The 25,014-nt window shown below is 38.5% G+C and overlaps 2 protein-coding genes and 1 long non-coding RNA gene across 4 annotated transcripts in view; 2 read left to right on the forward strand and 1 right to left on the reverse strand.

The window, feature by feature from the left end:
- Positions 1-2,761, forward strand: part of LOC113541231 (contactin-associated protein-like 2) — a 245,380-nt gene extending 242,619 nt beyond the window's left edge. Inside the window, exons 22-24 of the mRNA XM_026938097.3 lie at positions 1-231; positions 2,073-2,144; positions 2,308-2,761. Coding sequence (XP_026793898.3) covers positions 1-231; positions 2,073-2,144; positions 2,308-2,507 — 503 coding nt within the window. The 3' untranslated portion in view covers positions 2,508-2,761. The remainder of the gene's footprint in view (positions 232-2,072; positions 2,145-2,307) is intronic.
- LOC117595777 (uncharacterized) lies at positions 113-14,797 on the reverse strand. Of its 2 annotated transcripts, none has more exons than XR_008300759.1 (3): positions 11,997-14,797; positions 2,248-2,449; positions 113-221 (listed from the first exon to the last, which is right to left on the reverse strand). It is a non-coding gene; the product is annotated as an uncharacterized LOC117595777 (long non-coding RNA). The 2 variants fall into 2 exon arrangements; XR_004576954.2 differs by having other exon boundaries at positions 159-265.
- The window catches only part of cul1b (cullin 1b), a 21,046-nt gene continuing 7,408 nt past the window's right edge, over positions 11,377-25,014 (forward strand). Inside the window, exons 1-12 of the mRNA XM_026938128.3 lie at positions 11,377-11,512; positions 16,139-16,407; positions 17,355-17,532; positions 18,359-18,526; positions 18,953-19,003; positions 19,126-19,216; positions 19,942-20,105; positions 20,484-20,646; positions 22,745-22,875; positions 23,773-23,880; positions 23,969-24,075; positions 24,712-24,760. Coding sequence (XP_026793929.1) covers positions 16,268-16,407; positions 17,355-17,532; positions 18,359-18,526; positions 18,953-19,003; positions 19,126-19,216; positions 19,942-20,105; positions 20,484-20,646; positions 22,745-22,875; positions 23,773-23,880; positions 23,969-24,075; positions 24,712-24,760 — 1,350 coding nt within the window. The 5' untranslated portion in view covers positions 11,377-11,512; positions 16,139-16,267. The remainder of the gene's footprint in view (positions 11,513-16,138; positions 16,408-17,354; positions 17,533-18,358; positions 18,527-18,952; positions 19,004-19,125; positions 19,217-19,941; positions 20,106-20,483; positions 20,647-22,744; positions 22,876-23,772; positions 23,881-23,968; positions 24,076-24,711; positions 24,761-25,014) is intronic.

The raw sequence follows: 25,014 nt of genomic DNA on the forward strand, positions 1-25,014 counted from the left end.
AAACTGGTCCCATTGACCCAGTGCTGATAGAGAAGTATAACACCCCTGGCTTTGTAGGCTGCCTATCCCGAGTGCAGTTTAACAGCATCGCTCCTCTGAAAGCAGCTCTTCGCCCCCAGCTCTCTCTGCCAGTGTCACACCAAGGCAAACTGGTTGAATCCAACTGTGGCTCATCACCTCTCACCATTTCCCCAATGTCAGCTGCCACCGACCCCTGGCACCTGGATGGAGGTAAAGGATGTCGTGGCTGATGTAGAATTACTACCTACACATAATAAGAACAGACAGCAGCTATTTGTGTTATTATTTTGTATATATGCACTGTATGTTCTATGTATACATTCTGCTTAAGTAATATTCTTAAAGTGTGTATCAGAGAGATTTTGTACTGTTATTGTGATGATTTATGGTGATGGTTTATAATGCCTGATATATAATTTTTAGGTATTCTGAATGACATTATTACACTTTATTTATATATTTATTTCTTCCCTAATGCATGAAAGTTATAATCAAAGCTATGAAAGTTAACACCTTCACCTTGTGAGTCCCTGATGAATGACTCACTGCTATTATCCATTAGTGACAGTCACAGTGATACAAAGTATATGAGATGTTAATAATGAACAGTGCCTTTCATATATATTCACAACCCCCGCCCCCAGCACACACACACACACCGTTGAAGTTTTCCATATTTTGCAGTGTTATAACCTGGAACAGAAATGGATGGATTGGGATTATATGTCATGGATCTAAACAAAACAGCCCATGATACTGAAGCGGGGAGAATGTTTTATATAGTTTGCAAATTTAGTTACAATTTTTTTTTTAAAAAATTAAAAAATAAAATAAAACATAAAACTGAATAATGCCCTCATTGTCTGGTCACTGACTTTTGGTGGACAGCCATCTTTAGGCAGAGTCATGCTTGTACCATTTTCTTTCCATTTTTAATAACTGATTTAATGAGTCAGGGGTTCTCAAACTTCTGCAGACAGGGACCCCTTTAGCTGTAAAAACAAATTCCATAGACAGGCAAAGCCCAGATTTATTTGTATTAACTATTCAGATATTACAGATATGTACAATAATATTCTGGCTATTTACTGGAGCTTTTTATTCCTCGACTTTGCATGGACAGAACAGATCCAAATTGACATTATTTATATGCCAAATTGTTTTTGAGTTATTGAGATTTTCGATTAAACCCATTCCATTCAAGTGACCAGGGGGAAAAAAAACTAAAATCATGGACCCCCTGGATATACTTCATGGACTTTTTATATAACCAATCCCTGATTGATTCTTTTCCAGAACTTCGTCCTGGAATTGTTTTCATAGCTCCTTGGTCTTCGTGATGCTATTTGTTTAGGTATGTTCTCTAACAAACTCTGGGGTCTTCTATGACTAGATATATATATATTAAGATCATGTGACCCTTTACTGTGCACAAGCAGGCTCCATCCATTCATCCATCTTCTGTACCGCTTGTCGTACACAGTGTCGCGGGGGGAGCCTGGAGCCTATCCCAGGAGACTCGGGGCACAAGGCGGGGGACACCCTGCACGGGGTGCCAACCCATCGCATGGCACAATCACGCACACACACTCACACTCTACAGACAATTTGGAAATGCCAGGCATTGTCTTTGGACTGGGGGAGTCTTTGGACTGGGGGAGGAAGCTGGAGTGCCCTGAGGAAACCCCCAAAGCACGGGGAGAACATGCAAACTCCATTCACATATGGTGGAGGCGGTATTCTAACCCCCAACCACGGAGGTGAAAGGCAACAGTGCTAACCACTAAGCCACCGTGCCCCCCGCAAGCAGACTACATTCAGCTAATTATGTGATTTCTGAAGGCAACTGATTACACAAATTAATTTAGGGGTTACTTAATCACTGACTAATTTATTAGATTTTTCTCCCCGCTTCAATATTATGGGCTATTTTGTGTAGATTCAATACTATTAAGTCCATTTCAGTTCCAGGTCATAACATTACAAAATGTGAAAAACAATTTAAGGGGGTGAATACTTATGCAAGGCATGGCACATAATGCTTCCTGTAGGTGCTGACTTCCCGTTCAATGAAGAGATAGTCATACCAGACGAGGTGAACAGGAATTCAGCAGTAATCGGAGGTATGAAGTACTGAGCTGTTGTTAGAGTTTGTGTGTGCATAACTTCTCCTTTTCATAACAAATGCATGATATGTGTTTTGTATGTGTTTTGTGTCTGTTTTACCTGTTAGTTACGTCAGCAATATTTCTGTGGACGTTTCCATATTCTCTGTTCTTGATTTAGGCATCATTGCTGTGGTCATCTTCACCATCCTGTGCATTCTGTTGTTCCTGATACGCTACATGTTCCGGCACAAGGGGACGTATCACACCAACGAGTCCAAAGAGGCCAAACGCTCCGAATCAGCTGACACGGCCATCATCGCCTCCGAGCCCAATTTTACAGAAACCATTGATGAAAACAAAAAGGAGTGGTTTATCTAAGACATATTTGCTGGGGAGCGTACACACACTCTCACTAAACATCAAGAAAGTGGGAGCGATCTCAGAACCGAGCTGAGAACCTGAACTGTACGCACAGGATGGCTCGTCTCTGTTGTGGTTGGACGATTGAGAAGTCTTTTATAAATTAATTGTAAATTGTGTGAACAAAACAAGACACTGATTTGCCGTTTTGATTTTGTCAAAAGTTTGGTTGTTATTCATATAAATCATTTTTATTTACTTCCATCTTTAAATTTTAAACAATTTTTTGTAAATGCCTCAAAGTGGGAGGGCTGGGATAATTCCCCAAATGTTAAGATGATTAATGTAATTATTAATGTATTAATAGTATTAATGTAACTATTTTACATTCATGAAAGTAGCTTTCTACAGGTGGCCCTCACAAACTCTAAATGTCACAATTATGTCTAATAAATTACTAGATATATTTGAAGTAAATTATAGGATTAAATCAACCCCCATTCCCAGAAGTGAAAGTGCAACCTGGTTTGCCTGGAATTGCCATTGTTCATAAAAAAAGTCTTGTAGATTAGGGTGGCAGAGATAATCATTGAATGAAAATTCATTTTCTTTTGCTGGAAGCATAGTGTAGACAGGTAGAATAGACTGATAACTCTGGCAAAAAAAAAGAGGAACAAAGGCGGCACCAAGAAGCCAAGAATCAAAACCAGAGAAGCATTCAAGGAGGATGCAGCGAAAAATATTTTGATCAGGTGTGCAGCGCAAATGCTATAAGGAGGAACATGGAATTTAGCCGACATTCATTTGCAACATGTTCAGTGCCATGATTATGTCACATGTTACATACAACTTTTCCATCAGTAGCATCTGCTTGGTTGTCACGTTATAGCAAATGCATAATGGGAGGTAAGCAAATAACCATATTTTGTTAGCTGCTTATCCAGTACATTTAATCTAATGCATTGTTCAGTGAATTACAGAACTTCTGCAGAGCCACGTTTAAAAGTCTTGAGGAATGAACTCCTGCTTCAACCCCCACTTGGGAGTGGTTTAATCCCACTCATGCAGCTATTGTATTTGTTTGTGCCTGCTAGAGGTATATTCTACTGAATTTATTTGGTTAATTTAACTAGTAGCCTAGTTTAAACCACTAGAACCCTAACCAGGCAGTTACTGAGGATGAATGAACAAACACAGTAAATGCATTCAGGTTTACGTTAATGAAGATGGTCGTTGATTGTCCCCTCATAGCTAACTGCTCACTCATGCCTGAATGAAAGAAAAACCTCCTGCTCACACAACTATTTTGTTGTATATATAACATTCTGCTTAGGCCTTGAGCAAAACCCTGAACCCCCAACTGTTCATCTCTGTTTCAACATGATCACCTCAGTTTTTCCTTTGGTGTAAAGCATCAGATCAATAAATGTATATTAAGGTCAGTAGACAAAGAAAAAGTAAAGTAGGCATTAAGAACATCCAGTGGTGCTCTTGTACAAGGAGATCCATTAACAATCAGATCTTATTTTCTGATGGGCTGAGATTAAAGTGATGAGGCTAAAAAGGCTAAAAGGCTTCATCCACAGTGCCTTCTGCTTGAGACCTGATTCTCATTTATACACAAAAATGCCCAAGGACAGTGTGCTTTTGTATGATCTTTTTAAATCACAGTTGTAATTGAGGTTGAAACCCATCTGATGTTGATAGAATTGTATAAATCTAATGGGGCTAAAAGGGAAATCCATTTAAAAAATTTTCTAATAGAAAATAGAACAAAATGCAACTTTATAGTGTTGCCTATTTGCTAATTAATCTAATAGTGGCAACTACAGTGCTACATAACTGGCCTACACTGTTTTCACGAAATTAATGTCAATCAGTAATATAAGCTACAGTACACACATACACAAAGAGACAGAGAGAGAGAGCTGTAACCATATTACTCGTTAATGAAGATAAAATTAAATAACTACGGTCCTTACTTAAGGTCCTTACTACACGTCCTGCGTAGAGGTTGGATGAACGTCTAAAAATGTCCAATGTCCATATTTTTGTACGTAGCTATGTGAGATGTAGTTCATGTAAGACTCGTACATGACTAAACTGGCTGAATGACCTGTCACAATACGTTAATACATAAGGTACATTCAAAAATCTACAGTGTACTATAGCTAGCTAGCTAGTTAAGCTCAGTGGTTAAGGCTCTGGCTTACTTATCAGAAGGCAGGGGGTTCAAGCCTCAGTGCCTCCAAGCTGCCACTGTTAGGCCCTTGAGCAAAGCCCCTTAACCCGCTCTGTATCGTGGCTGACCCTGCGCTCTAACACCAGCTTCCATAGGTGAAGAAAAGAATTTCATGGTGCTGTAATATATATGTGACAAATAAAGGCTTTTATCTTCTTAAGACCAAAATTTAAAATGAAGATTCTTAAGACTCCAGTAGATTACTAAATAGGCTATAATTGTGGCAACATTTACATACACAGATGATGATAATTGAAAATGACAGTTGTATTTCTTGATATCTAATTTTAGGAATCTTCTCGATGGGTAGTCTAGGCTGTGGACGTTGCCATGGGATTTCACTACTGAAGGCTCACCAGCTCTTTGTTTGTTTATTAACACATTTACTTTAGCTGTGGCCTTGACAATTTTGTACAGAAAATATCCTTTGTTTGTGATTTATTTTAGAAAAACTGGCTATTAGTGCCACTGCTGTTAAAGCCACTTGAGCACGTTGTTGTGTCTTCTTTCTGAAAATAATGGAGGAACTGCTAATTATTAAGTAATTATTTTTTTCTTTACTTAAGTTGATTAACTTTCATTAATCAACTACAGAAATCCCTCCAAAATCACAAGGAAACTGGCCATAATTGCCATATTCTTTTCCATCCGGTGAAGGAAAAAACTGCTGGCATGTCATTAGATGTAAGCAAATAATGGCAAATGGCTTTCCCAGATAGTGGATGCTGCCAGGCTGAGTATGGTTGGGTTTAGGTTCAAAGTGGCCAGTTATGACAATGTTAAGTGCATTCTGGGCTAAAATTAAAATGCAATTACCAGCGGTACGTAGACACATTTACTTTTTAACAGGATTTACAATCTAGGTTAAAAATGGCTCAAATGTATGTAATGTGGCAAATGTATGTACAATGATTTTGGGTCAGAAGTGACCCAGCTTAGTCTCAGATTTAGATCAATTTATCACCATCTTTTTCCTTTTATGTCAGTATGTGGGCTAGGGGAAGTGGTGAGTGTGGGCCAGCACTGAGCCATTACTCATTTCCTCTCAGGGTTCTCTCAGCAACACCTTATGGACAGGCTCAGTCATCAAACATTTCTCAGTTATCAAATGAGAGACAGTATTGGGTTTTGGTGCCATATTGGAAATGAAAAACATCGATGACTATGGTTTTTCTACACTGTATATAACACAGATATCCACAGATCACAGTAATGGTGAAAATGAATCATAGGTATAAATATATGAGATTGTTTTATTGGTGGCATAGTTATCATCTGTGTATTTTCTCTTGGTGCATCAGTCTGGTTTGGATGTGAATTACTGAGATGGGTTATATGTGCAGAAAGCAGTGATGTTAGAGCTAGGAATGTGCTTATGATCACAATGTTCAACACACTCAATCAGCCACATTTCTCAAGCTGGATACAAAAGAATGTATACGTAAATTGTTTGTATTGACATTTACACAAGAAACGTGGTATGCATGAAAATCCAGTTAGTTCGGAAAAAGGCTCCTATCCAATGATACCTCCTGACTTTGTGTACACAGCTAATCTGAAATTAAAAACCATGCAAATGTGTTAAATCAACACTGAGTGAGTGTAATCTTATAAACACCATTAGCGTTGCGTATTTGATACCAAAAAATTAATACCTACCTACTTACCTAAACATACACTCATCAGAGTTGATAAATATGTTTTTAACTCTACCTGAAATTAAATGTCACCTTGTCAATGAAAATTACATTGGTGAACCACAAATTTACTTTAAGCACTATGTAGAATTTTTTTTTTTCTGCTGTTATTGACATTACAAAGATGAAAATTCAACTATTAACTATAATGGGGTTTATTTTTGTTTGCCAAATAGCAGATTGATAAACTGGAAGTTTATCGAAACTCTAAACTTTCATATAAGAAAGCTCCGTAATGTGAACCTTGTTTGATCGGCTTCAAATCATATAGACCATATGGCCAAAAGTATGTGGACAGCTGAGCAGCTGAGCATTGAACATACGGTTCCAAAACCAGGGGCATTAATATTGAGTTGTCCCCCCTTTGCTGCTGTAACAGCCTCCACTCTTCTCAGAAGGCTTTTCCTTAGATTTTGGAGCGTGGTTGTAGGGATTTGTGCTCATTCAGCCACAAGAGCACAAAAGATTGGGCACTGACGTCAGGCGAGAATGCTTGGCACAAAGTTGGCATTCCAGTTCATCCCAAAGTTTTTCAGTATGGCTGAGGCCAGGGCTCTGTGCAGGACACTCGAGTTCAGCCTTGGTATACCATGTCTTCATGGTGCTCTCTTTCTGCACGGGGGCATTGTCATGCTGGAACAGGTTTGGGCCTCTTTAGTTCCAGTGAAAGGAAATCTTAATACTACAGCATACAGAGACATTCTAGATGTGTGCTTCCAGCTTTGTGTTAACAGTTTGGGGAAGAGCCACATATGGGTGTGATGGTCAGGTGTCCGTATACTTTTTGCCATATAGTTTATAGCGCGAGTCATTTCATATTAATGACTTGAAAAAAATGCAATCCAAAAGAATCCATAAATTCCGACAAGTAAGTCATTCATGTTATTCAGTTAGATTAAAAGAAATGGCACCCTATAAAAGGAGGATGCGTTAGTATGTGTCTATGGTAGCCAACATGCTGCAGTGGCTGAGCTGCATTACTGGAACCACGCATAGGAAGGGCTCTTTCACCGTTTAGTCCTCATTTTGTTTTTTCAGTTTGCTGTGAGCTTTCCCTATTATGGATTTCGTGGCTTTCAGTAAATGTAAATCAGCTAAATGCATGCACTTGGTAGTTTATGGGTGCATGGCATTTATTAACATACGCACGTGAGTATGAAAATCAGCATTATAGAAACTTTTGTAAATCGTTTTACGTTTGGTTTGGCCTACAAAAACATTTACATACAATTCTACTAAAAGACAGATAAATAAGGCCTGTTATAATTTTCATGGGCACTTTAAATTATCAGTCATTCTCAGCTGAGAGGCAAGAGAGCAATTGGGACTAAACAAATTTTAAATGCACTAGAAGTGATGATGTCCTAAAGGCAACACCTGTCAAGACGCATATTCTGTGGAAATGCTGCCTCATTTAAATGTTACTTTAAATAAATAAATTCTAGTAAATGAGTAAACAGAACTGTATAATATCATAAATCGTGATAAATGGTTGGACACTTTATAAGGGGATTTACTACTGGCACATACCTAGACTTAACATAAAATTCTATCATGGCCATGTTTTAATCTATCTATCTCTGCTGATATTTGGAGTGCAAAAATAATACAACCAGAGAACTGATATTATTCTCTGTATAGTAATGTATAATATTTAATATCTGGTTCTGAGGCAAAGTGAATCAGAATGATGGAGATGATGGAGCAGATCGTGTATGTCAGAGAAAAGTATGGTTACTATGAATAAAATCTACAGGGTTTTAATTTTATTTATTTATGACTATGCACAGAGTTAGAATCAAGGGTTTTGTGTTATTGCGTACTTGATATATTTACCCATCTGTATGGTGTCTGGCTGTATTCACTGTTCATGCATTTTAAATATTGTTTTGATGCCAGCATGGCCACTGTATGTGAACTTGCACATACTGCAATGTAAACTACTGTGGAATATCAGACCTGTATTTAGTCTTCGGGGTGTATTTTTTATCCTTTATTATGGTATTGAAAAGTCAGGAATGAATAGTCTAATACTTTTTTTTATATTCAGTACTACTTCCTTCCCAACCTGTCGTGTAACATAATAAACTGCAAAATAAAGAATACAGAAAAATAAAGCTTGGATATTCTTATGGAGAAGAAATAAAGATTATTTCCTACATCTTTGCTGTGGATTTTTTTTGGAAACTTGCCATGCTACGGAGTGGCCAATTTTAGCATGGCATATGGTCATACCAATATATCATCACACCTCTACATGTGACAGATTTTAAAGGGTTGATTTGCACATGTTCAGTAGACTGGTCTGTGCTAACCACACTTGGCACCATGCGTGTGTATATACTAAAATCCATGCACTTCGGCATACTGAAATTCTTCAAGACCAGCGCTATGCAAAAAAGCACAGTGTGGTTAGCACAGACCACTCTACCAAACGTGCAGATCAACCCTTTAAAATCTATAACACGTAGGGGTGTGATGACATAGACCCACTTACAAACATTGCGTAGGCGAACAGGAGGTGAACTTGGCAGTTATCGGACATGAGTGTAAACCCAGAATCCTTGTGTTCCTCCAGTGAGGACCCGGGTGAGTGACTAGTCATTGGAAAATAAGGAAGGCCCATTTGAAGGCCATTAGTCTCTAGGTTCTGCAGTCTCAGTACCTGAATCATCAATTTTATCTGGTCTGCCATCAAGTTGTTAATTGCTTAGAAAGTGAATCAGATTGCTAATCTGTCTAGTCTGCACTGTCTGGCTCAGATACAATGACACAGGATCAATATCTGATCTTGATGAGTATGTGTGTTGGCATCAGCATCGCAGTGCAGGCAGGCAAGGGATGCCCGAGCCAGACACTGCATCCATAAGATGAACACTTGTGGGGAGTATGCACCCCTACAGGCAAGAGAAGTGTGCACTCTGTAGTTTAACTGTTTAAAATGCAGGACAGGCTTTTTAACTCCGCTTCTTCAGTCCTTAATGGCCACTTTGTGGTAAGAGCAACAGCATACAGGAAAATCACCAACTTTCACCAAGATTTCATGCATGCATCCTTAAATGACCAAATTAACTCAAATTATGCTTTTATATTTCATGATTGTTAGGGTGATCTGTAATAGAGAACAAATGAATAGTTAAAAATCAGACAGATGTTGATAACCTTAACTTACCAAAGATTCACATAAATGTCTATGAGAATGCACTGGGAGACATTATGGCTGTAACTGAAGCTGCTAATGTAGAGTCTGTGTCAGTAGTGTACTGTACTGTATATATCAAGAAGAAAAGCATCCAGTTCTTTGAGGGATGAAGGAGGTGAATAACTACTTCTGTGTACCAGAAATTCCCGAAAATTATTAAATTTGTTGATTAGGCCACATAAGGTGCCTAAGTCCTGGTGTTCGTCAAACCATTCTTGAATAATTTGAGCAGAATATATGGGGGCATTATCACTGGGGGGCATTATCACCCTAGAATATGTAAACATCATCAAGAAAGAGTGTTTGCAGCATCAGGTGTATCCTGTAAAATTGCTTCTTATGTGTTGGTCGATATATGACCATGCAAAGCAATCACTGGACCCACCGATTTCCATGAGATGGCTGCCCAAGCAATTATGGATCCCCTGCTGTATTTAACAGTTGGCAGCATACAATGTGCGATAAAGGCATCCTTTGGCCTTGGTGGCCTAAGAACACCTGTCACATGTCATTGTGGGTGAAGGCTGGAAAATAGCCGATAATAATAGTGGTTAGCACCCTTCCCTCGCACCTCCAGGGTAAGGGGTCTGCTTCCCGCCTCCGCCATGTGTGCACGGAGTTTGCATGCTCTCCTCGTGCTTTGGGGGTTTCTTCTGGGTTCTCCGGTTTTCTTCCCAGTCCAGAGACATGCACTGTAGGCTGACTGGCATCTCTAAATTGTCCGTAGTGTGTGAATATGTGTGCGAGTGTGTGTGTGATTGTGCCCTGCGATGGGTTGGCACCCCGTCCAGGATGTCCCCTGCCTTGTGCCCCGAGTCCCCTGGACAAGTATGACAAGCGGTACAGAAAATTGATGGACAGGTTTTGCCTATAACATGCTTTGATTGAACCTCAACATTAAGAAATCATAAATATATTTCACCAAAACAACATGGAAACATTTTTATTTGCCCTCTAATCTTGCCTAGGCTATCTTCCTGCAAAGATCATCTTGGGTAAGAAGCCAGTTTAACAAACATCTGTTAGTCAGTCCGCCTAAAGATGTCTAAAACATTGCTACCCAAGTGTGATTACCTCACATAATAAATGCAAAACTCCAGCCTTGTACATTAACTTTCCTGGCATGTGTAATAACTCCCTTCTATAGAGAGAGTCATAGCATAACTTCTTTTTTGTCTGTTTTGTTTCATGTTTCGTCTTACACGCAAACTACAATTAATATTTGGCGAGAATAATAACACTGATAACACACGATAGACTGGTGACCCATCCGGGGTGTATTTCCTCCTCCCACTCAGTGTTCCAGAGATAAAGCAGTTACTGAAGATGAATGAATGAACGAACAAACAAACAACCGAACAAATAAATGAACAAATGAATGTCTTAACTCCAATCTCTGATCTACCCTAACTCGCCTGATATACATACTGTAATAATAACTGTAGATCAATTTTGAAGACTATGAGGTCATAACTTCTTTGTAAAACATTGTTCTGTTGACGTGTCTCATGTTTTTCTTAGAACATTTTTTAAATCTTTGAATTCTATATTTTGTAGGTAAATTGTACAACAGAAATACATTTTCCTTGTTAAAGCCAAGAAACCATAGGGGATGTAAACTATCTCTCTGTCTGTCTTTCATATAAAACAGAAAACAGGTTGCTAGTTTCCCAGGTGTGTGCTAACAATTTTTCAGAATTACTCTGTTAAACTCTGTAACACTTTTATGTGTAATGTTAATATTGGCAGGTTTGAGGACATGGACACTAGGGGAGTGTGTGTGTGTGAGAGTGTGAGTGTTTGAGAGCTCTGCTCGCTGCCTCAGTGAAGCTAAAGGGCGGCAGAGGAGCTAAGAGGAGCTAGTTGAGCTGCTTGCACAATGGTAAGTTTTACCATTTTTAAAGGGTCTGTTAAATTGTCAGACCAAAAACTGCATCATAATTTATCAATAGTTGGTCATTTTTTGATAAATATCGCTTCTTCGGCAGTCTAGTTGCCAGTCTAGCTTTGTGTTGACGCATTGAATATGAGGCCGTTTTTAGCAACATTATCACTAACTACGTATTAGTTAGCTTAGCGTGTCTACTGACCTATTTGAGTCTAGTAGCTATTCATAAACTTAGCTATTGTTTTTATTTTAGGCATTATTTCTAATAAAACGGTCATCGTGGTGATCCTGCTGGAAGTGTTGTTAATATTTTTAGCTGTGTGGTGACTGGTTAGCTGTTGCCGTTCAAGAGAACGTAATTTGATAGTTAGCCAGTTAGCAAGCTAAGGTTTTGGCTAGCTCATAATGTAGCTAAGTGAGACAAGTTTATTTTGCCAACTTTTTTTTTTTTTCCTGTGAGCAGGTCGTATTGACTTACCAAAAAATGTCGCGCATTGACTCTAGCTGTCAACCACATAACGCTATAATAAAGCTAATGGCTAAATATGAGGTGCGATATTTTCGTGGTATTTTCCTAAAAATCCCGCCTCCTGTAATATGATTGGCTACTGCATCATCTTCATAATCGCAGTGACAGTGTCCAATTGGAGCAGGACTTGTGTGTATGGACTACCAGCCAATCATAGTGCCGCAAACGGGATTTCCCGGAAGACGAGTGAAAAAAAAAATGGAGATGTAAAGCTAAGATTGTGATAGTACTGTTTGACTGAATGCGTTTCACGAAGAAAATAACAAACATCAAGTTTTACAGTATAAACCTTGCCTTAGGTTAGCCAAAATGTGGCTAATTTTGAAATGAAGCTTACCTTAATTCAATATCTTCCTATCCTAGCTAGCTTAGTTGAAGTTTTTTTTTGTAGTTTGTTGGTAGAAGTGTTCATTTCAGCTTTAAGGCTATTATGAACAGTAAACCCTTGTGGTCTGTTGTAAAGCATACAGGTAAATGGTAACCTGAATTCAGTTTCCATCAACCCTATAGACAGCTCTACTGGACTCCTGTATATTGGACTTGGGAGCTGTTTATCAGAGCTGAAATCAGGATTTTAGGCAGGAAGTGGTGGAGTGAAACACCTGATATATTAGACTCACAGGTCTGAGACTGACTAACCCCACAGGCGTGTACCCATAAATGATGATACAGGTCACTTACCCTCGCTGAAACCATCACAGGAATTCTTCAGTTCAAACACTAGACATTGTCACAATGCAGCTTTACTGAAATAAATACGTTCAGGATATAAATTTTAAATGTATAACTATATCCCTAATGAGCAAGCCAGAAGCGACGGTGGCAAAGAAAAACACCCTGAGAAGACATGAGGAAGAAAACTTGAGAGGAGCCAGACTCAGTAGGGAACCCATCATCATCTGGGTGACTCCGGATAGTGCAATTAGAAATAAATATAATATAATCTAAATAAATTAATATAAATAAATCCCTTCTATAACTGTGTACTACATGGATAAATAGTGAAATTGTGTAACCAGGAAATTCATTACAGTTTTCACATGAAGTCTGTTTTGTTGAACTTATCCACTGTTCATTGATGGAGACTTGAGTGCAAAACTGTTCATGGGAATTGCAGTCCTAAAGCTAGCATGGCAATCGTAGTCCTAAGCCATCATAGCATAACTGTTCATATGAATTGTGGTCCAAAGCCATCTGCATGGTTTCTATGTGGTACCATCCTCAGTAATCTCACTGAGCTTTAGGCTGTCCATGTGGGGCCGTCCTCAGCGAGTGATTTCCAACTGAAGTAGGGCATCAGGATGGATCAGGCAGATCCTGAGAGCAGAAGGGGTCAGGATCACTGGTATCTCAGGAGTAGCAAGTGTAGCTTGACAGAGAGAGAGAGAGAGAGAGAGAGAGAGAGAGAGATTTTTAATGGTTTCCACTACAAATACCATTACAAACCATCAGCTAACCATTAAAAGCATTACCATTACTATTATTGGTCCTTAATGGTATCCACTAAACATAACATGCCACCAATAGAAGGCAACAAATTACTAGTAGAAAGCCACAGGGACCATTACAGTTTCCATTAAAACCAATAAATTTTCCCATTATAACCATTACAAATTCTATGAGGGTTTTTATTGTTTTTTTTTTTTTCTATCAGGGACAGCACTTTTCCACCAGACAGTGCGGTTATTAAACCTGAATCCAGAGCTAGATATACCCAAACTGAGTACCTGTGTCTGTTTCTCATCACTTTACAGGACCTGTGAAATTGGGAGTTATCTGAAGGTTGTGAGGTGATTAGTAAAATGCTGCTTTAATTCACAAATTGATTTTCCTTGCCACAAAATAAAAAATAATAATAATAGGCAAATAGCTTATTTTATATTATACCACAGTGCTGTTGAATTCTCAATTCAAATTGGTCAGAACGTCAATAGAGAGAAAAAGAGCAGCTGGTTAAGGAACGACTGTTTATAGCTGCTATGACGTGATAACAAGAACTAACTTGTTTAATAGACATTCCACACCATTGCATTATAACTATACAGTAAATGGATAAAATGGATAAGTATGACATGTCTTTCTTTAATAACTAAAAAGACAAAATGCTATGGTATATGAGAAATAAAACACTTTGGGACGTGTATTTATATATATATAATACACAAAATAGCAAAAGGCAGTTAAAAGCATAGCATTGGTCTTTGGTCATGTTCACTTTTTTTTTGTTTGTTTCGGTCATATTTTGTGCTGAAAGGACACTATCTAGAGAGCAAAAACTGAGTAAGAACTTGAAATGCCTATATAATACAAAATTATTTTAATGAATAATTTTGTAATTATAAATAATTCAGATTAATTAACATTGCCACCTCACAGCGCCAGGGTCCTGGGTTTGATCCTAAGATGGGGTTACTGACTGTGTGGAATGTCTGTGCATGTTCTTCTCATGTCCACATGGGTTTCCTCCAAGTTCTCAGTTTTCCTCCCACCTCCCGAAAACATAGGTGGGTTGGCTAAGAGAAATTGCCCCAGGTGTGAATGTGTTTGTGCATGGTACCCTGCAATGACCTGTCATCCCATCCATACTCACTGACAGAAAAAGTGTCATCATAACGATGGCACAGCTTTCACGGTGGAAATTGCCATGCTGCCTTCAGCATCTTGCACCAGTCAGAGTGTAGAATCGACTCATTTAAAAATGACTTGGACAGAAGCCTTGGTCTCAGGCTTACTGTCATTTGTACTTGGTCTTGGGCATTGGTCTCACTAAATATGCTCTTGGTCTCAGTGACGAGCTAATGTTCATGTTGTCTTTTCTTTTTGTTTGCACAAAATTTGACAAGAAATAATTCCTACTATTAGAAAACATACCCTGATAATTGGTGCAATACACGAATGAAGTGAGCTAGTTGAGAAGCCTAATTAAATAAGAACAGTTGATGACATTGGCTGATAGAAAATCTTTTTTTAACTAACGATCCATTTTTGTTTTGTAGTTTGTTTCATTTAGTAAAGAATGGGACTGTGCTGTTTTATTGATCATGTTTTTGCAAAGGTGACATGATCATTTTAAAACAAATCCTAGTGTAATCTCTGGCATAACTACAAATTCTCAAATCATGCAGTAAAATATTAAAATTTATTTTTTATTTGTATTAAACAGATTTGGAGTATGAACATCTTTTTTTTGTGACAAGAGCCACATTTTTCTTGACCAAGTATTAGTCACTTGCATGTGCCCAATAATACTAATTAGTATAGTATTAGTATTAGTATAGTGGTAACAATTATATGCCTAGATCTATTGTAAAGAATGATTCTACAGGATTCTAGGTAATTCTCAAGAGAATTTGGTCTATAATATAAAAAAATTGAAATATCCTTAAAAAAAGATTTTTTGATGACTTTCATTTAGACTCGATCTTGACTTATCCGTGACCCCCTTAACATTCGGTCTTGAACACTAGTTCTGGTCTTGACAGTGACGCTCTTGAATACTTGAAGCCTTGGTAAAACATTTTAGGTAAAGCCATAGTATGTGTATTGAAGCCGTTGTTTTTCTAGTTCCCTTTTTTCTGTATAAAAGTTTTAGTGTGAGTTCATTTATCCAGGTTTACAATCACCAGAGTGTGACTTTATTGCAGCTTCTGTCAGCTGCCTGTAAACATGAGAAGCGTAGATGAAGCTATTAATAGTCAGAGGGTTTACACATCACCAAGCGTAGTGGATAAAACTCCAGCTGCTCTTATTTACTTGGAAGACTAAACATGGAGGTTCACACTATATCAGGGGACGGCATGGAAACAGTAACGTTCCTGAAATTGTGCATGTGAATGTATTTTCAGAAAGATGTAGCAATAAAAAAACATGAGGAGTATGTTTACTGAGATGTGGAACTTGTAGTTCACTGAGTGGAACAGCAATTGAGCAACGTTAGTGCCTGATGAATATCGTAATGTATGTAACTAATTATCAGCCAAAGTATCATGCTAGTGGAACGGCTGTACAATTTTAGTGTCTTGCTTCTGATCAGAATTATTTTGTAAAACAATCGACAGGTTTTTAACTTTTGTGTGTTGCTTTCTCTAAAGGTCACATGGTGAAGCTGGTGAACTCAGCACGCGTATCTGAACTGGCCACCATGGAGTGTTTGTGAAACACTGACATTTTCTAAGTGGAAGGCAGAAAGGAGTGAAGATAAGCAGGCCAGTGACGAGACAATGTCGTCCAACAGGCCCCAGAACCCACACGGGCTCAAACAGATTGGGCTGGACCAGATCTGGGATGACCTGCGGGCAGGGATTCAACAGGTGTATACGCGACAGAGCATGGCCAGGTCCCGCTACATGGAGCTCTACACGTATCCTACATGAGATCCAACGAAGGAAATATACTTCGTGCCACAAATACCATCACGCACACCACATCACATGTTGTGAAATGATGATATACTGTGATGGTGTGCCCCTAAATACTGCTGTTGTCACTGTGTGTATTCCAGGAATCTCTCAAGTTGAAAACAGCAGTATCTGGGACACACCTTCAAACTTGAGAGGCTTTCCATTTTAATTTGATTTAATTTTACTTTACTTCATTTCATTTTAGAATTAGATGTATATTCTAACATAAACAATAACATGTCCAGATTCAGAATGCAATACAGTGCTGTTGTTACATTTGGGCTGTTAGAGATTAAGCACTGATTGTCACAAAATCACACAAACAGTACAGAAATGGTTTTTAGGGAGAACACGGTTCTCTACTAAACCGGCAGATCTGAGACTTGGAAATCAGTTAAAACCCACACATACCAGGAATACCATAATCTCTCACTGTAGCTGGATCTTCAGTAACCCTCCCTTAACTCCTCAGTCCATAATGCAACATGTTCACAGGCCTGACAGGTTCTGCGACTGAGAGAAATACAACAGCAGATTTACAGACAATAAGTGCGAGAACAGTATAGAGGCACTACTTCCTGTAGTGATTTTGGTATCAGAGTACAGCCTTAGATAGATTCACAGACAATAAAAAGCTTGGTTAGAATGCCCTTATTTGTATGGGTAGGTGGCATAACCAGTGAAGAGGGCATAACCTCTACGCCTCTCCCCGTCCTCCCACTTCTCAAAACACAACACTGAACCACATTGTATTATATCATATTCTATTGTACTGTAATCAGTTGTTGAAAATGTACACAAATTAGGGAGTCATAAGCTTTAGGACAAATGCCATTGATGACATTTCCAGTAAAGTTTGAAGATCTTTCAGCCATCTTCTCTGTGACTTCCTTAACCTAGTCGCCAGACATGTTTACAATTACTGTACCAGTGTCCATCAGTCAAACCAGGCAAGGGGTGCAGGCATTCCCCCCACCAAACCCTCCAAGAAGTCCCCCACTCCAGGGGGAGCACAGTTTGTTGGGCTTGAACTTTACAAAAGACTGAAGGAGTTTCTAAAGAGCTATTTAACAAATCTTCTGAAGGTAAAGTACTAGTCTTAACCCTATGATCACACTAGCGAGGGACAAAGCGACAGATGTCTATTCATTTTCTATCTCTGTGCATGACATGGAGCTACGATTTCAGTAACAAAGGCAAGCGAATTGAGATTTGAATTGAGATTTTCTCAGTTCTATGCAAATAGAATGACGCGGTATGACGCAATAAAGTGACATTTCCAAACCATTGGCTCAGATGATTCCTCGGACCAATCCTAATCCTGTGTGGTCCGACATTATAAATATGCTTTCATCTTATCCTGTGACTTCTCAATAAATGTGTATAGAGACATTATAAAGGAAAATGAAGCTTGGAAGGAAGTAGCAGAGCTAACTGGTGTGTCTGGTGAGTGTGTGTCGCTAGTACAGGTAGCTAGCTATAGCTTATGTGACCTGTAAATCAAACCTAAATACATTTTAAACAAACACTGTATGTATAATCATATAGTAGGCTGTAGGCTACACTTTTGTCTATTACCGTTTCCTTATCAGAACGGAAAAAGCACTGGATCAAGCACGCAATCATAGTTATGTTACAGAGAGGACTTTATATAATTGTATAATATATAATGCTATAAATAATAGTGTTGGTAAATGTGAAGCAGAAAGGTGCTGTTCATGCCAGCCCTGTAGCCCCAAGCATTGAAAGAGCTTTCCATTACTGTTGTTTATGTGACTAATAATTTTTATATAAAGAAAAGACAGTCTTGGTTTGTAAATTTGTGAACAGAATATTTTTACTAAACTTATATTTACATGCTCAGTGTCTCATCTTCATGCTCTTTTGGTGCCGTGTGTTTGTGTGTGGTAGGATGGGGAAGATCTGATGGACGAAAGCGTTCTGAAGTTTTACACGCAGCAGTGGGAGGACTACCGCTTCTCCAGTAAAGTGTTAAATGGGATTTGCGCCTACCTCAACAGACACTGGGTACGCCGGGAGTGTGACGAGGGGCGGAAAGGAATTTATGAAATCTATTCGGTAAGATGTTCATTTGTCTATTACAGCTACAACTGACACACCCTGCATTCACATCAGAAGGTAGCACACTGCAGAGGTCATGCTCAGGTTGTCACTTGTGGAAGTGCATTATCCAGATGTTTTTCTGGTAGCAACAAAAACATAAAATTTATACATATGACCATGTTCCTTTTGTCAAAACTTACCACTTTTGTACCATTTTGGCACTCCTTTTTAAAAAAAAAAAAAAAAACACTTTTTTGGCATCTATCATTAAAATGTGTTGCTGGTTTGTGGGTGGAAACAAATGTTTTTTTTCCTAGCTGAAACTAGGAATCATGTAACTAAGAAACTTATTCAGATATCCCCAAGACATTATATGTCATCACGCTGTATCATGGAAATCACTGACTTTTATAAATCAATCATTTTAATTTCCTTCTCCAGCTTGCCTTGGTGACATGGAGAGAGTGTTTATTCAGACCTCTAAATAAACAGGTGTGCCATCTTTGTAGACTTCTTTTAATACATTGCTGTTTTTTTTTTATATATATTGCTATATCTAAAGTGCAGTTTGTGTTTGTGCTGTTTTTGCCATCTATCACCTCTCCTCACACAAGGTGACGAATGCAGTACTGAAACTCATTGAGAGAGAAAGAAACGGCGAGACTATTAACACCAGGCTGATCAGTGGAGTTGTACAGTCATATGGTGGGTTTCAGCTGGAGAGTTTTTATTCATTTTCTGAAAAAAAAAAAGCTAATACTTATGTAATTGAAGAAATGCATTCCCAGGTAATACATATGCAAATGCAGTTACCATATTTTTCAGAAAGTAAGTTGCTCCAGGCCATAAGACACATTCTTAGAAAAAATCTGGTATAATTGGTCTAGAAAAAAAAAACATAATTTATGGCTTCCACATCAGATTATTTGCTGTTTACAAATGTCCTGCAGTAGATTATATTGGACAAGTGCAATAACACATCCAATGGTTGTAAGAAAAATACACAAAAAGGTAGGAAAATGGGAGTCTGGGGCTGATTTCCTTCTAGCCCAGACTGTAAATTCATGCATCCTAGTCATGTCAGGTGATTACACAGAGTCATACACCCCCTAGATGTGAGATTTTGGCGTGAACCCAGTAGGGCATTAAGATAAGATAACAAACTTAACACTTTAAAAAATTGAATGCAGCTGCCTATCTACGTTTAATTGTGTGTTACAGTTTGCGATACATCATTCTTATTATTCCATCAGTGAAATCTTGTGATGTAATGCAGTGCTCAACCCAAACAATTGTTCACTGTTGAGTTTCATTGTTGAGAGGTATTAGATTGTAGCCCTCCCTTAAAAAAAAGATTGCATACATCACTTTGCTCTGTAAGTCACAGCACATGCCATATAATGCATTACACTTGTGTTTGTGTTTCACAGTTGAACTGGGCCTGAATGAGGACGATGCCTTTGCTAAAGGACCCACATTATCTGTATACAAAGAGTACTTTGAGAGCCAGTTCTTGGCTGATACAGAACGCTTCTACACAAGGGAAAGCACAGAGTTCCTCCAACAAAACCCTGTAACTGAATACATGAAAAAGGTGGGTTATCAGCGACCCTACTGGAATTTGCGTCTTTGAGTGAGAGCCTGTTTCTCTCCTGCAATTTATTTACTTTTTTGTATGCAGGGAAATATATATGTGTCATTTAAAATGTACAGTAAAATGATTAAAGTCAGCATACAGAGTCAAAATAAAAATACGAAATGTTAACATTTGTCAAAATGGTAAACCACTGAAATTGCTGGCTTTATTGAAATATGAGAGATGTTGAATTCAGACATTGTACTCCATATTAAACCCAAGAACAAAATCAGTATTTAAAACGTGTGTCAGCCTGACGTTGTCACCACACAGCAGATGGAGCTGGATTTAATGTATTTTTTCTGTGTGGGGGTGTGTGTGCGTGTGTGTATGCAGGCAGAAGCACGGCTGTTAGAGGAGCAGCGGCGGGTTCAGGTTTACCTTCATGAGAGCACACAAGACGAGCTGGCTCGCAAGTGTGAACAGGTTCTCATAGAGAAACACCTGGAGATTTTCCACACAGAGTTCCAGAACCTTCTGGATGCTGACAAGAACGAAGGTGAACAGTCTCTTAAATTTAATTAAATATTTTTCCTCCTTCTAGTGACATCAATGTTTAGTTTTTACTCCAAACACAAGTCAGTACGTATTAAGAAGAGTATATTGATAGGTATGTACATTTTTTTAAACCTATACCTATATGTAGTATATAATATATACATTGGATAAAGTCTGTATGTAGTGAGTTTCACCTCCTCCAGCCTTAAGGTTGATATATAATTGCTTTTAACTACGTGTATGCAAGATGGCTGCCGCATGTATCCTGCATGGTGAAATACCATTGATACCGAAAATACATTGTGGAGGCACCATGTGACAGCGTGTCCCAAACTGAACAAATAAACCAACATTGTGTCTCAAATCACATTCCTGTGTACTATTCTAGACTGTTATTGAGTACTAATATTAACGATTAGTACTAACTAATTAATACTAACGATTTTCCTGTTCCAGTAAGTCTACAGTGTAAACCTGTTAACCCACCGAAAGGCCTGTTTTAAGTCTTCTGGATTTTCTAGATTAGTAAATAATTTTAAATGCGAGGTCAGAGTTTTCGATTTGAGACGTAGCCCACTGACAATCACGCAGACTGCAGAAAGTTTTAAAGAGAAACTGCGCTTGTCAGTGTGTTTAACATTACTACGCATTAACTCACTAAACGTTAGACTTGGAAACCAGATGGCCTGAGATGGCCTTCTGATGTGCCATCTAGTGGATGCTGCTTTTAATCCTCCAAATATACAGAAGATACGCAAGCGAGTATGTGAATGGTGCCACTCACGCACGCACATACGCGTGGTGAACGTGAAGTGTACTTGTGCCTTTAGAAGCACTGTGCTGATGATGGATGTTTATCCAAAATGTACTGTTTCTTCTGGAAACTTTGGACTCTACTTAAGTTTTACTACATCCACAATAATTATACATAACGTTAAGCAAAGTACACAAAGTGCTTGGATCTGTAGTTGGAATCTATTTGACAAAGTTATGGTTATTTTAGCTGTCTACCACAGTATTTTGACATAGAAATTAAATAATGAATATTATGAATATTGAATATAATAAATAATGAAATAATGAATCAAAATGCAGACTTTTATTTTTTATTTAAGGGTATTTCCACCCAAGTAGGATGAATGGTTTAGAAATAACATCGCATTTTATTTTATTGGACAGTTGGTTGCTCAGCTGTTCCATGGCCAGGTGTGTGTTATTCCCTCATTATTTCACTTACAAGTAAGCAGATAAGGTCTAGAGCTGATTTCCAGTGTGGCATTTGCATTTGGAATCTGTTGCTGTTAACTTTCAGTGTGAAGTCCAAAGAGCCAGTGTAACAAGCCATCATTAAGCTGAAAACAAACCCATCAGACAGATACCAAATCACTTATTTGGTACATTTTTAAAAAGACAGAACACACTGGTGAGCTCAGGTACACCAAAAGGCCCACAAGACCACACAAAACAAATGTGATGGATGACAGATGATGTTCTTTCCCTGGTGAAGAAAAACCCATTCACAACTGTTGTCCAGATCAAGAACACCCTCCAGGAGGCAGGCGTATCTGAGTCAAAGCCTGAAGTGTATAGAGATATTTTATCTGCTCGGATTCAGCCAAATGCTTCTTAACTCAACTGGAAGGTGCTTATGGTGGAGATGGACAGTGACTCTAAGCGCACTTTGAAAGCATCCCAAGACTTTTTTTAAGACAAAGAAGTAGAATGTTCCGCAATGGCCAAGTCAATCACCTAAACTGTATCTGTATATGTATTTCACTTGCTGGAAAATTCAAGGCAAAATGCCCCAAGACCAAGCAGGAGCTGAGGACAGCTGCAGTAAAGGCTTGGCAGACCATCAACAGGGAAGAAACCCAGCATCTGGTGTTGTCTAGGAGTTCCAGACTTTATGAAGTCATTGACTGCAAAGGAAGCATTAAAAATGACAATTTAACTTATGATTGTTAGTTTGTCTGGTTGGTTATGGTCCAAATATGAATGGACCTGGCTGTATCTGTCCTCTTTCTTCCTTGGAAACTTTGTGTACTTCACATAACAAAATTTATACTTATATTTGAAATATTTTATCCCCTGCACTGCAGATCTGGGCCGAATGTACAACCTTGTCTCACGCATCACGGACGGTTTAGGGGAGTTGAAGAAACTCTTGGAGACGCACATCCACAACCAAGGCCTGGCAGCCATTGAGAAGTGCGGGGACTCAGCTCTCAATGTAAGACAGCAAAGTCAGAATAAAACCAAGATTTGTTTCAGAACATTTTGAATGGTTTCTGCATGACACCATTTACTGAGGCCTGATCTGTCTGGCAGCATAAAAATATTTGTATCTTTGATTAATCAGGTGACAGAGCTAACAGTTGAGCAATCATTGCACAGTTTTACAGCAGGGCAAGTCAGCGGCATAAAGATATAAGGATTTATGGTTATCGCCTTAGAGTAACAGATCCTTAGCTTGGTAGGTGAGTATAGTAATGGTTGGCTCTCACCAGCATGTGTACTGAAATAATTATATGTGGACAGAATAAGATTACAATGGCTTGCATAAGTATTTACCCCCCTTTCCCACATTGTAGGAACCTAGTGTCACAACCTGGAACTGAAATGAACTTAATTGGGTTATATGTCGTGGATCTACACAAATTTGCCCATAATAATAATAATTAGATAACATACTTAAACCAAAGCATCATGAACACCAAGGATCTATCAAAACAAGTCTGGGACCTGTTCTAGAAAAATCTAAATCAGGGTTTGTTTATTAAAAGATTCAAGCTTTGAACATCCCTCAGAGCACCATTAAGTCCATCAGTCTATCACAACCAGGAGGACTAGATTAGGCCATTCAAAAGTCAGTGAAAAGATGGGTAAAGATGGGATTAGTCACACAAGCAACAATTTCAGTTCTAGGTTGTAATGCTACAACATGTGGAAAAGTTCAAGAGGGGTGGGTAGTGTAAATTACTACAAGGCACTGTAAATCACATCCTTCTGAAATGGCATAGATAATTACAGCCTCCTCACACCAACACTAACATCCTGCCTTTTGTGAAACGGAAGCCATTTGTTTCCAATTATAAAAGTTCACTGAAATACGTTATTTTAATTGCAGGATCCTAAAATGTATGTACAAACAATATTGGATGTGCACAAGAAGTACAATGCATTGGTGATGTCGGCGTTTAATAACGACGCAGGCTTCGTGGCTGCTCTTGATAAGGTTTGTATTCTGTATTTTGTCATGTTTTAGTTTGGCTTTATGGGTTTTGAACAGTTTGCTTCAAGTTAAAATTTGTTCCTTTCTGCAGGCCTGTGGGAGATTCATCAACAATAACGCCATTACAAAGATGGCTCAGTCCTCCAGCAAATCTCCAGAACTGCTGGCCAGATACTGTGACTCCTTACTGAAGAAGAGGTGAATACTTGCCTGTATTAGTATTCTCTTTAGAATTACTGTAGTGAGCTACCAAGTGGGGAAACAGCCAAAGCAGGGCTGAGGGATCCTGTGAGGGGATTTTTTTTTTTATTACAGTAATGGAAATCACAACCCGCCATTTTCAAAGTTATTATATTTATTATTGATTTCTTATGTTTATTAGCCTATTTGTCCAAAACTCAATAACAACAAGTAGAACTGTAAATAATGTGCTGTGTTGGTGTTAACTTAATAACCAAAATATTATCGCACACATTTGAATAATGAAGTTTGAACAGGTGGATTATATTTATATTATAAATCTGTACTGAGGGGGAGTACATGGAATTTAATTTAGAGCTGAAGGAGTTCCTGGTTTGAGAAAAGTTTGAGAATCTCTGCATTGCAATATCTGTCCTACAGTATGTTATATAAAGTGGGCTGTAAAGCACTTTGCAATTTTTAGTTTAAACTGCTGGGATGCAATTCATCTCTATTTTCCCCCCTAAACCTTTCCCTTCTACCCAAAATATTTGTACACTTTAGTATGAATATGCTGCTTTGAGGAGAATAAATTTGTGGTGGTAGGTGTGTGTGCTCTGATGTTTTAAAAGTTACTGTTGTTCTGTTATTTAGCTCAAAGAACCCTGAGGAGGCGGAGCTGGAGGACACGCTCAACCAAGTGGTGAGTCTCACGTGCGCTAAAACATGAATCTTTGAACAACGAAGTGGCACAACTGTCTAAAGTTAGGTATTTCATTGTTTAAAATAAGACTTTTGGTGCAGTTTCACTGAATGTGAGCTTCATATCTGACAGCCCACTCCCACACATGAGTGTAAAAAAGAAAATAAATAAATAAATCTCACTCCTGTCTAACTGTCTTATGGGTCTTGCAGCTAGGGCTGGGTAATATGACGATATAATATTGATGAATTATG

The sequence above is a fragment of the Pangasianodon hypophthalmus genome, chromosome 22, assembly GCF_027358585.1.
Source record: "Pangasianodon hypophthalmus isolate fPanHyp1 chromosome 22, fPanHyp1.pri, whole genome shotgun sequence".
Lineage (NCBI taxonomy): Eukaryota > Metazoa > Chordata > Actinopteri > Siluriformes > Pangasiidae > Pangasianodon > Pangasianodon hypophthalmus.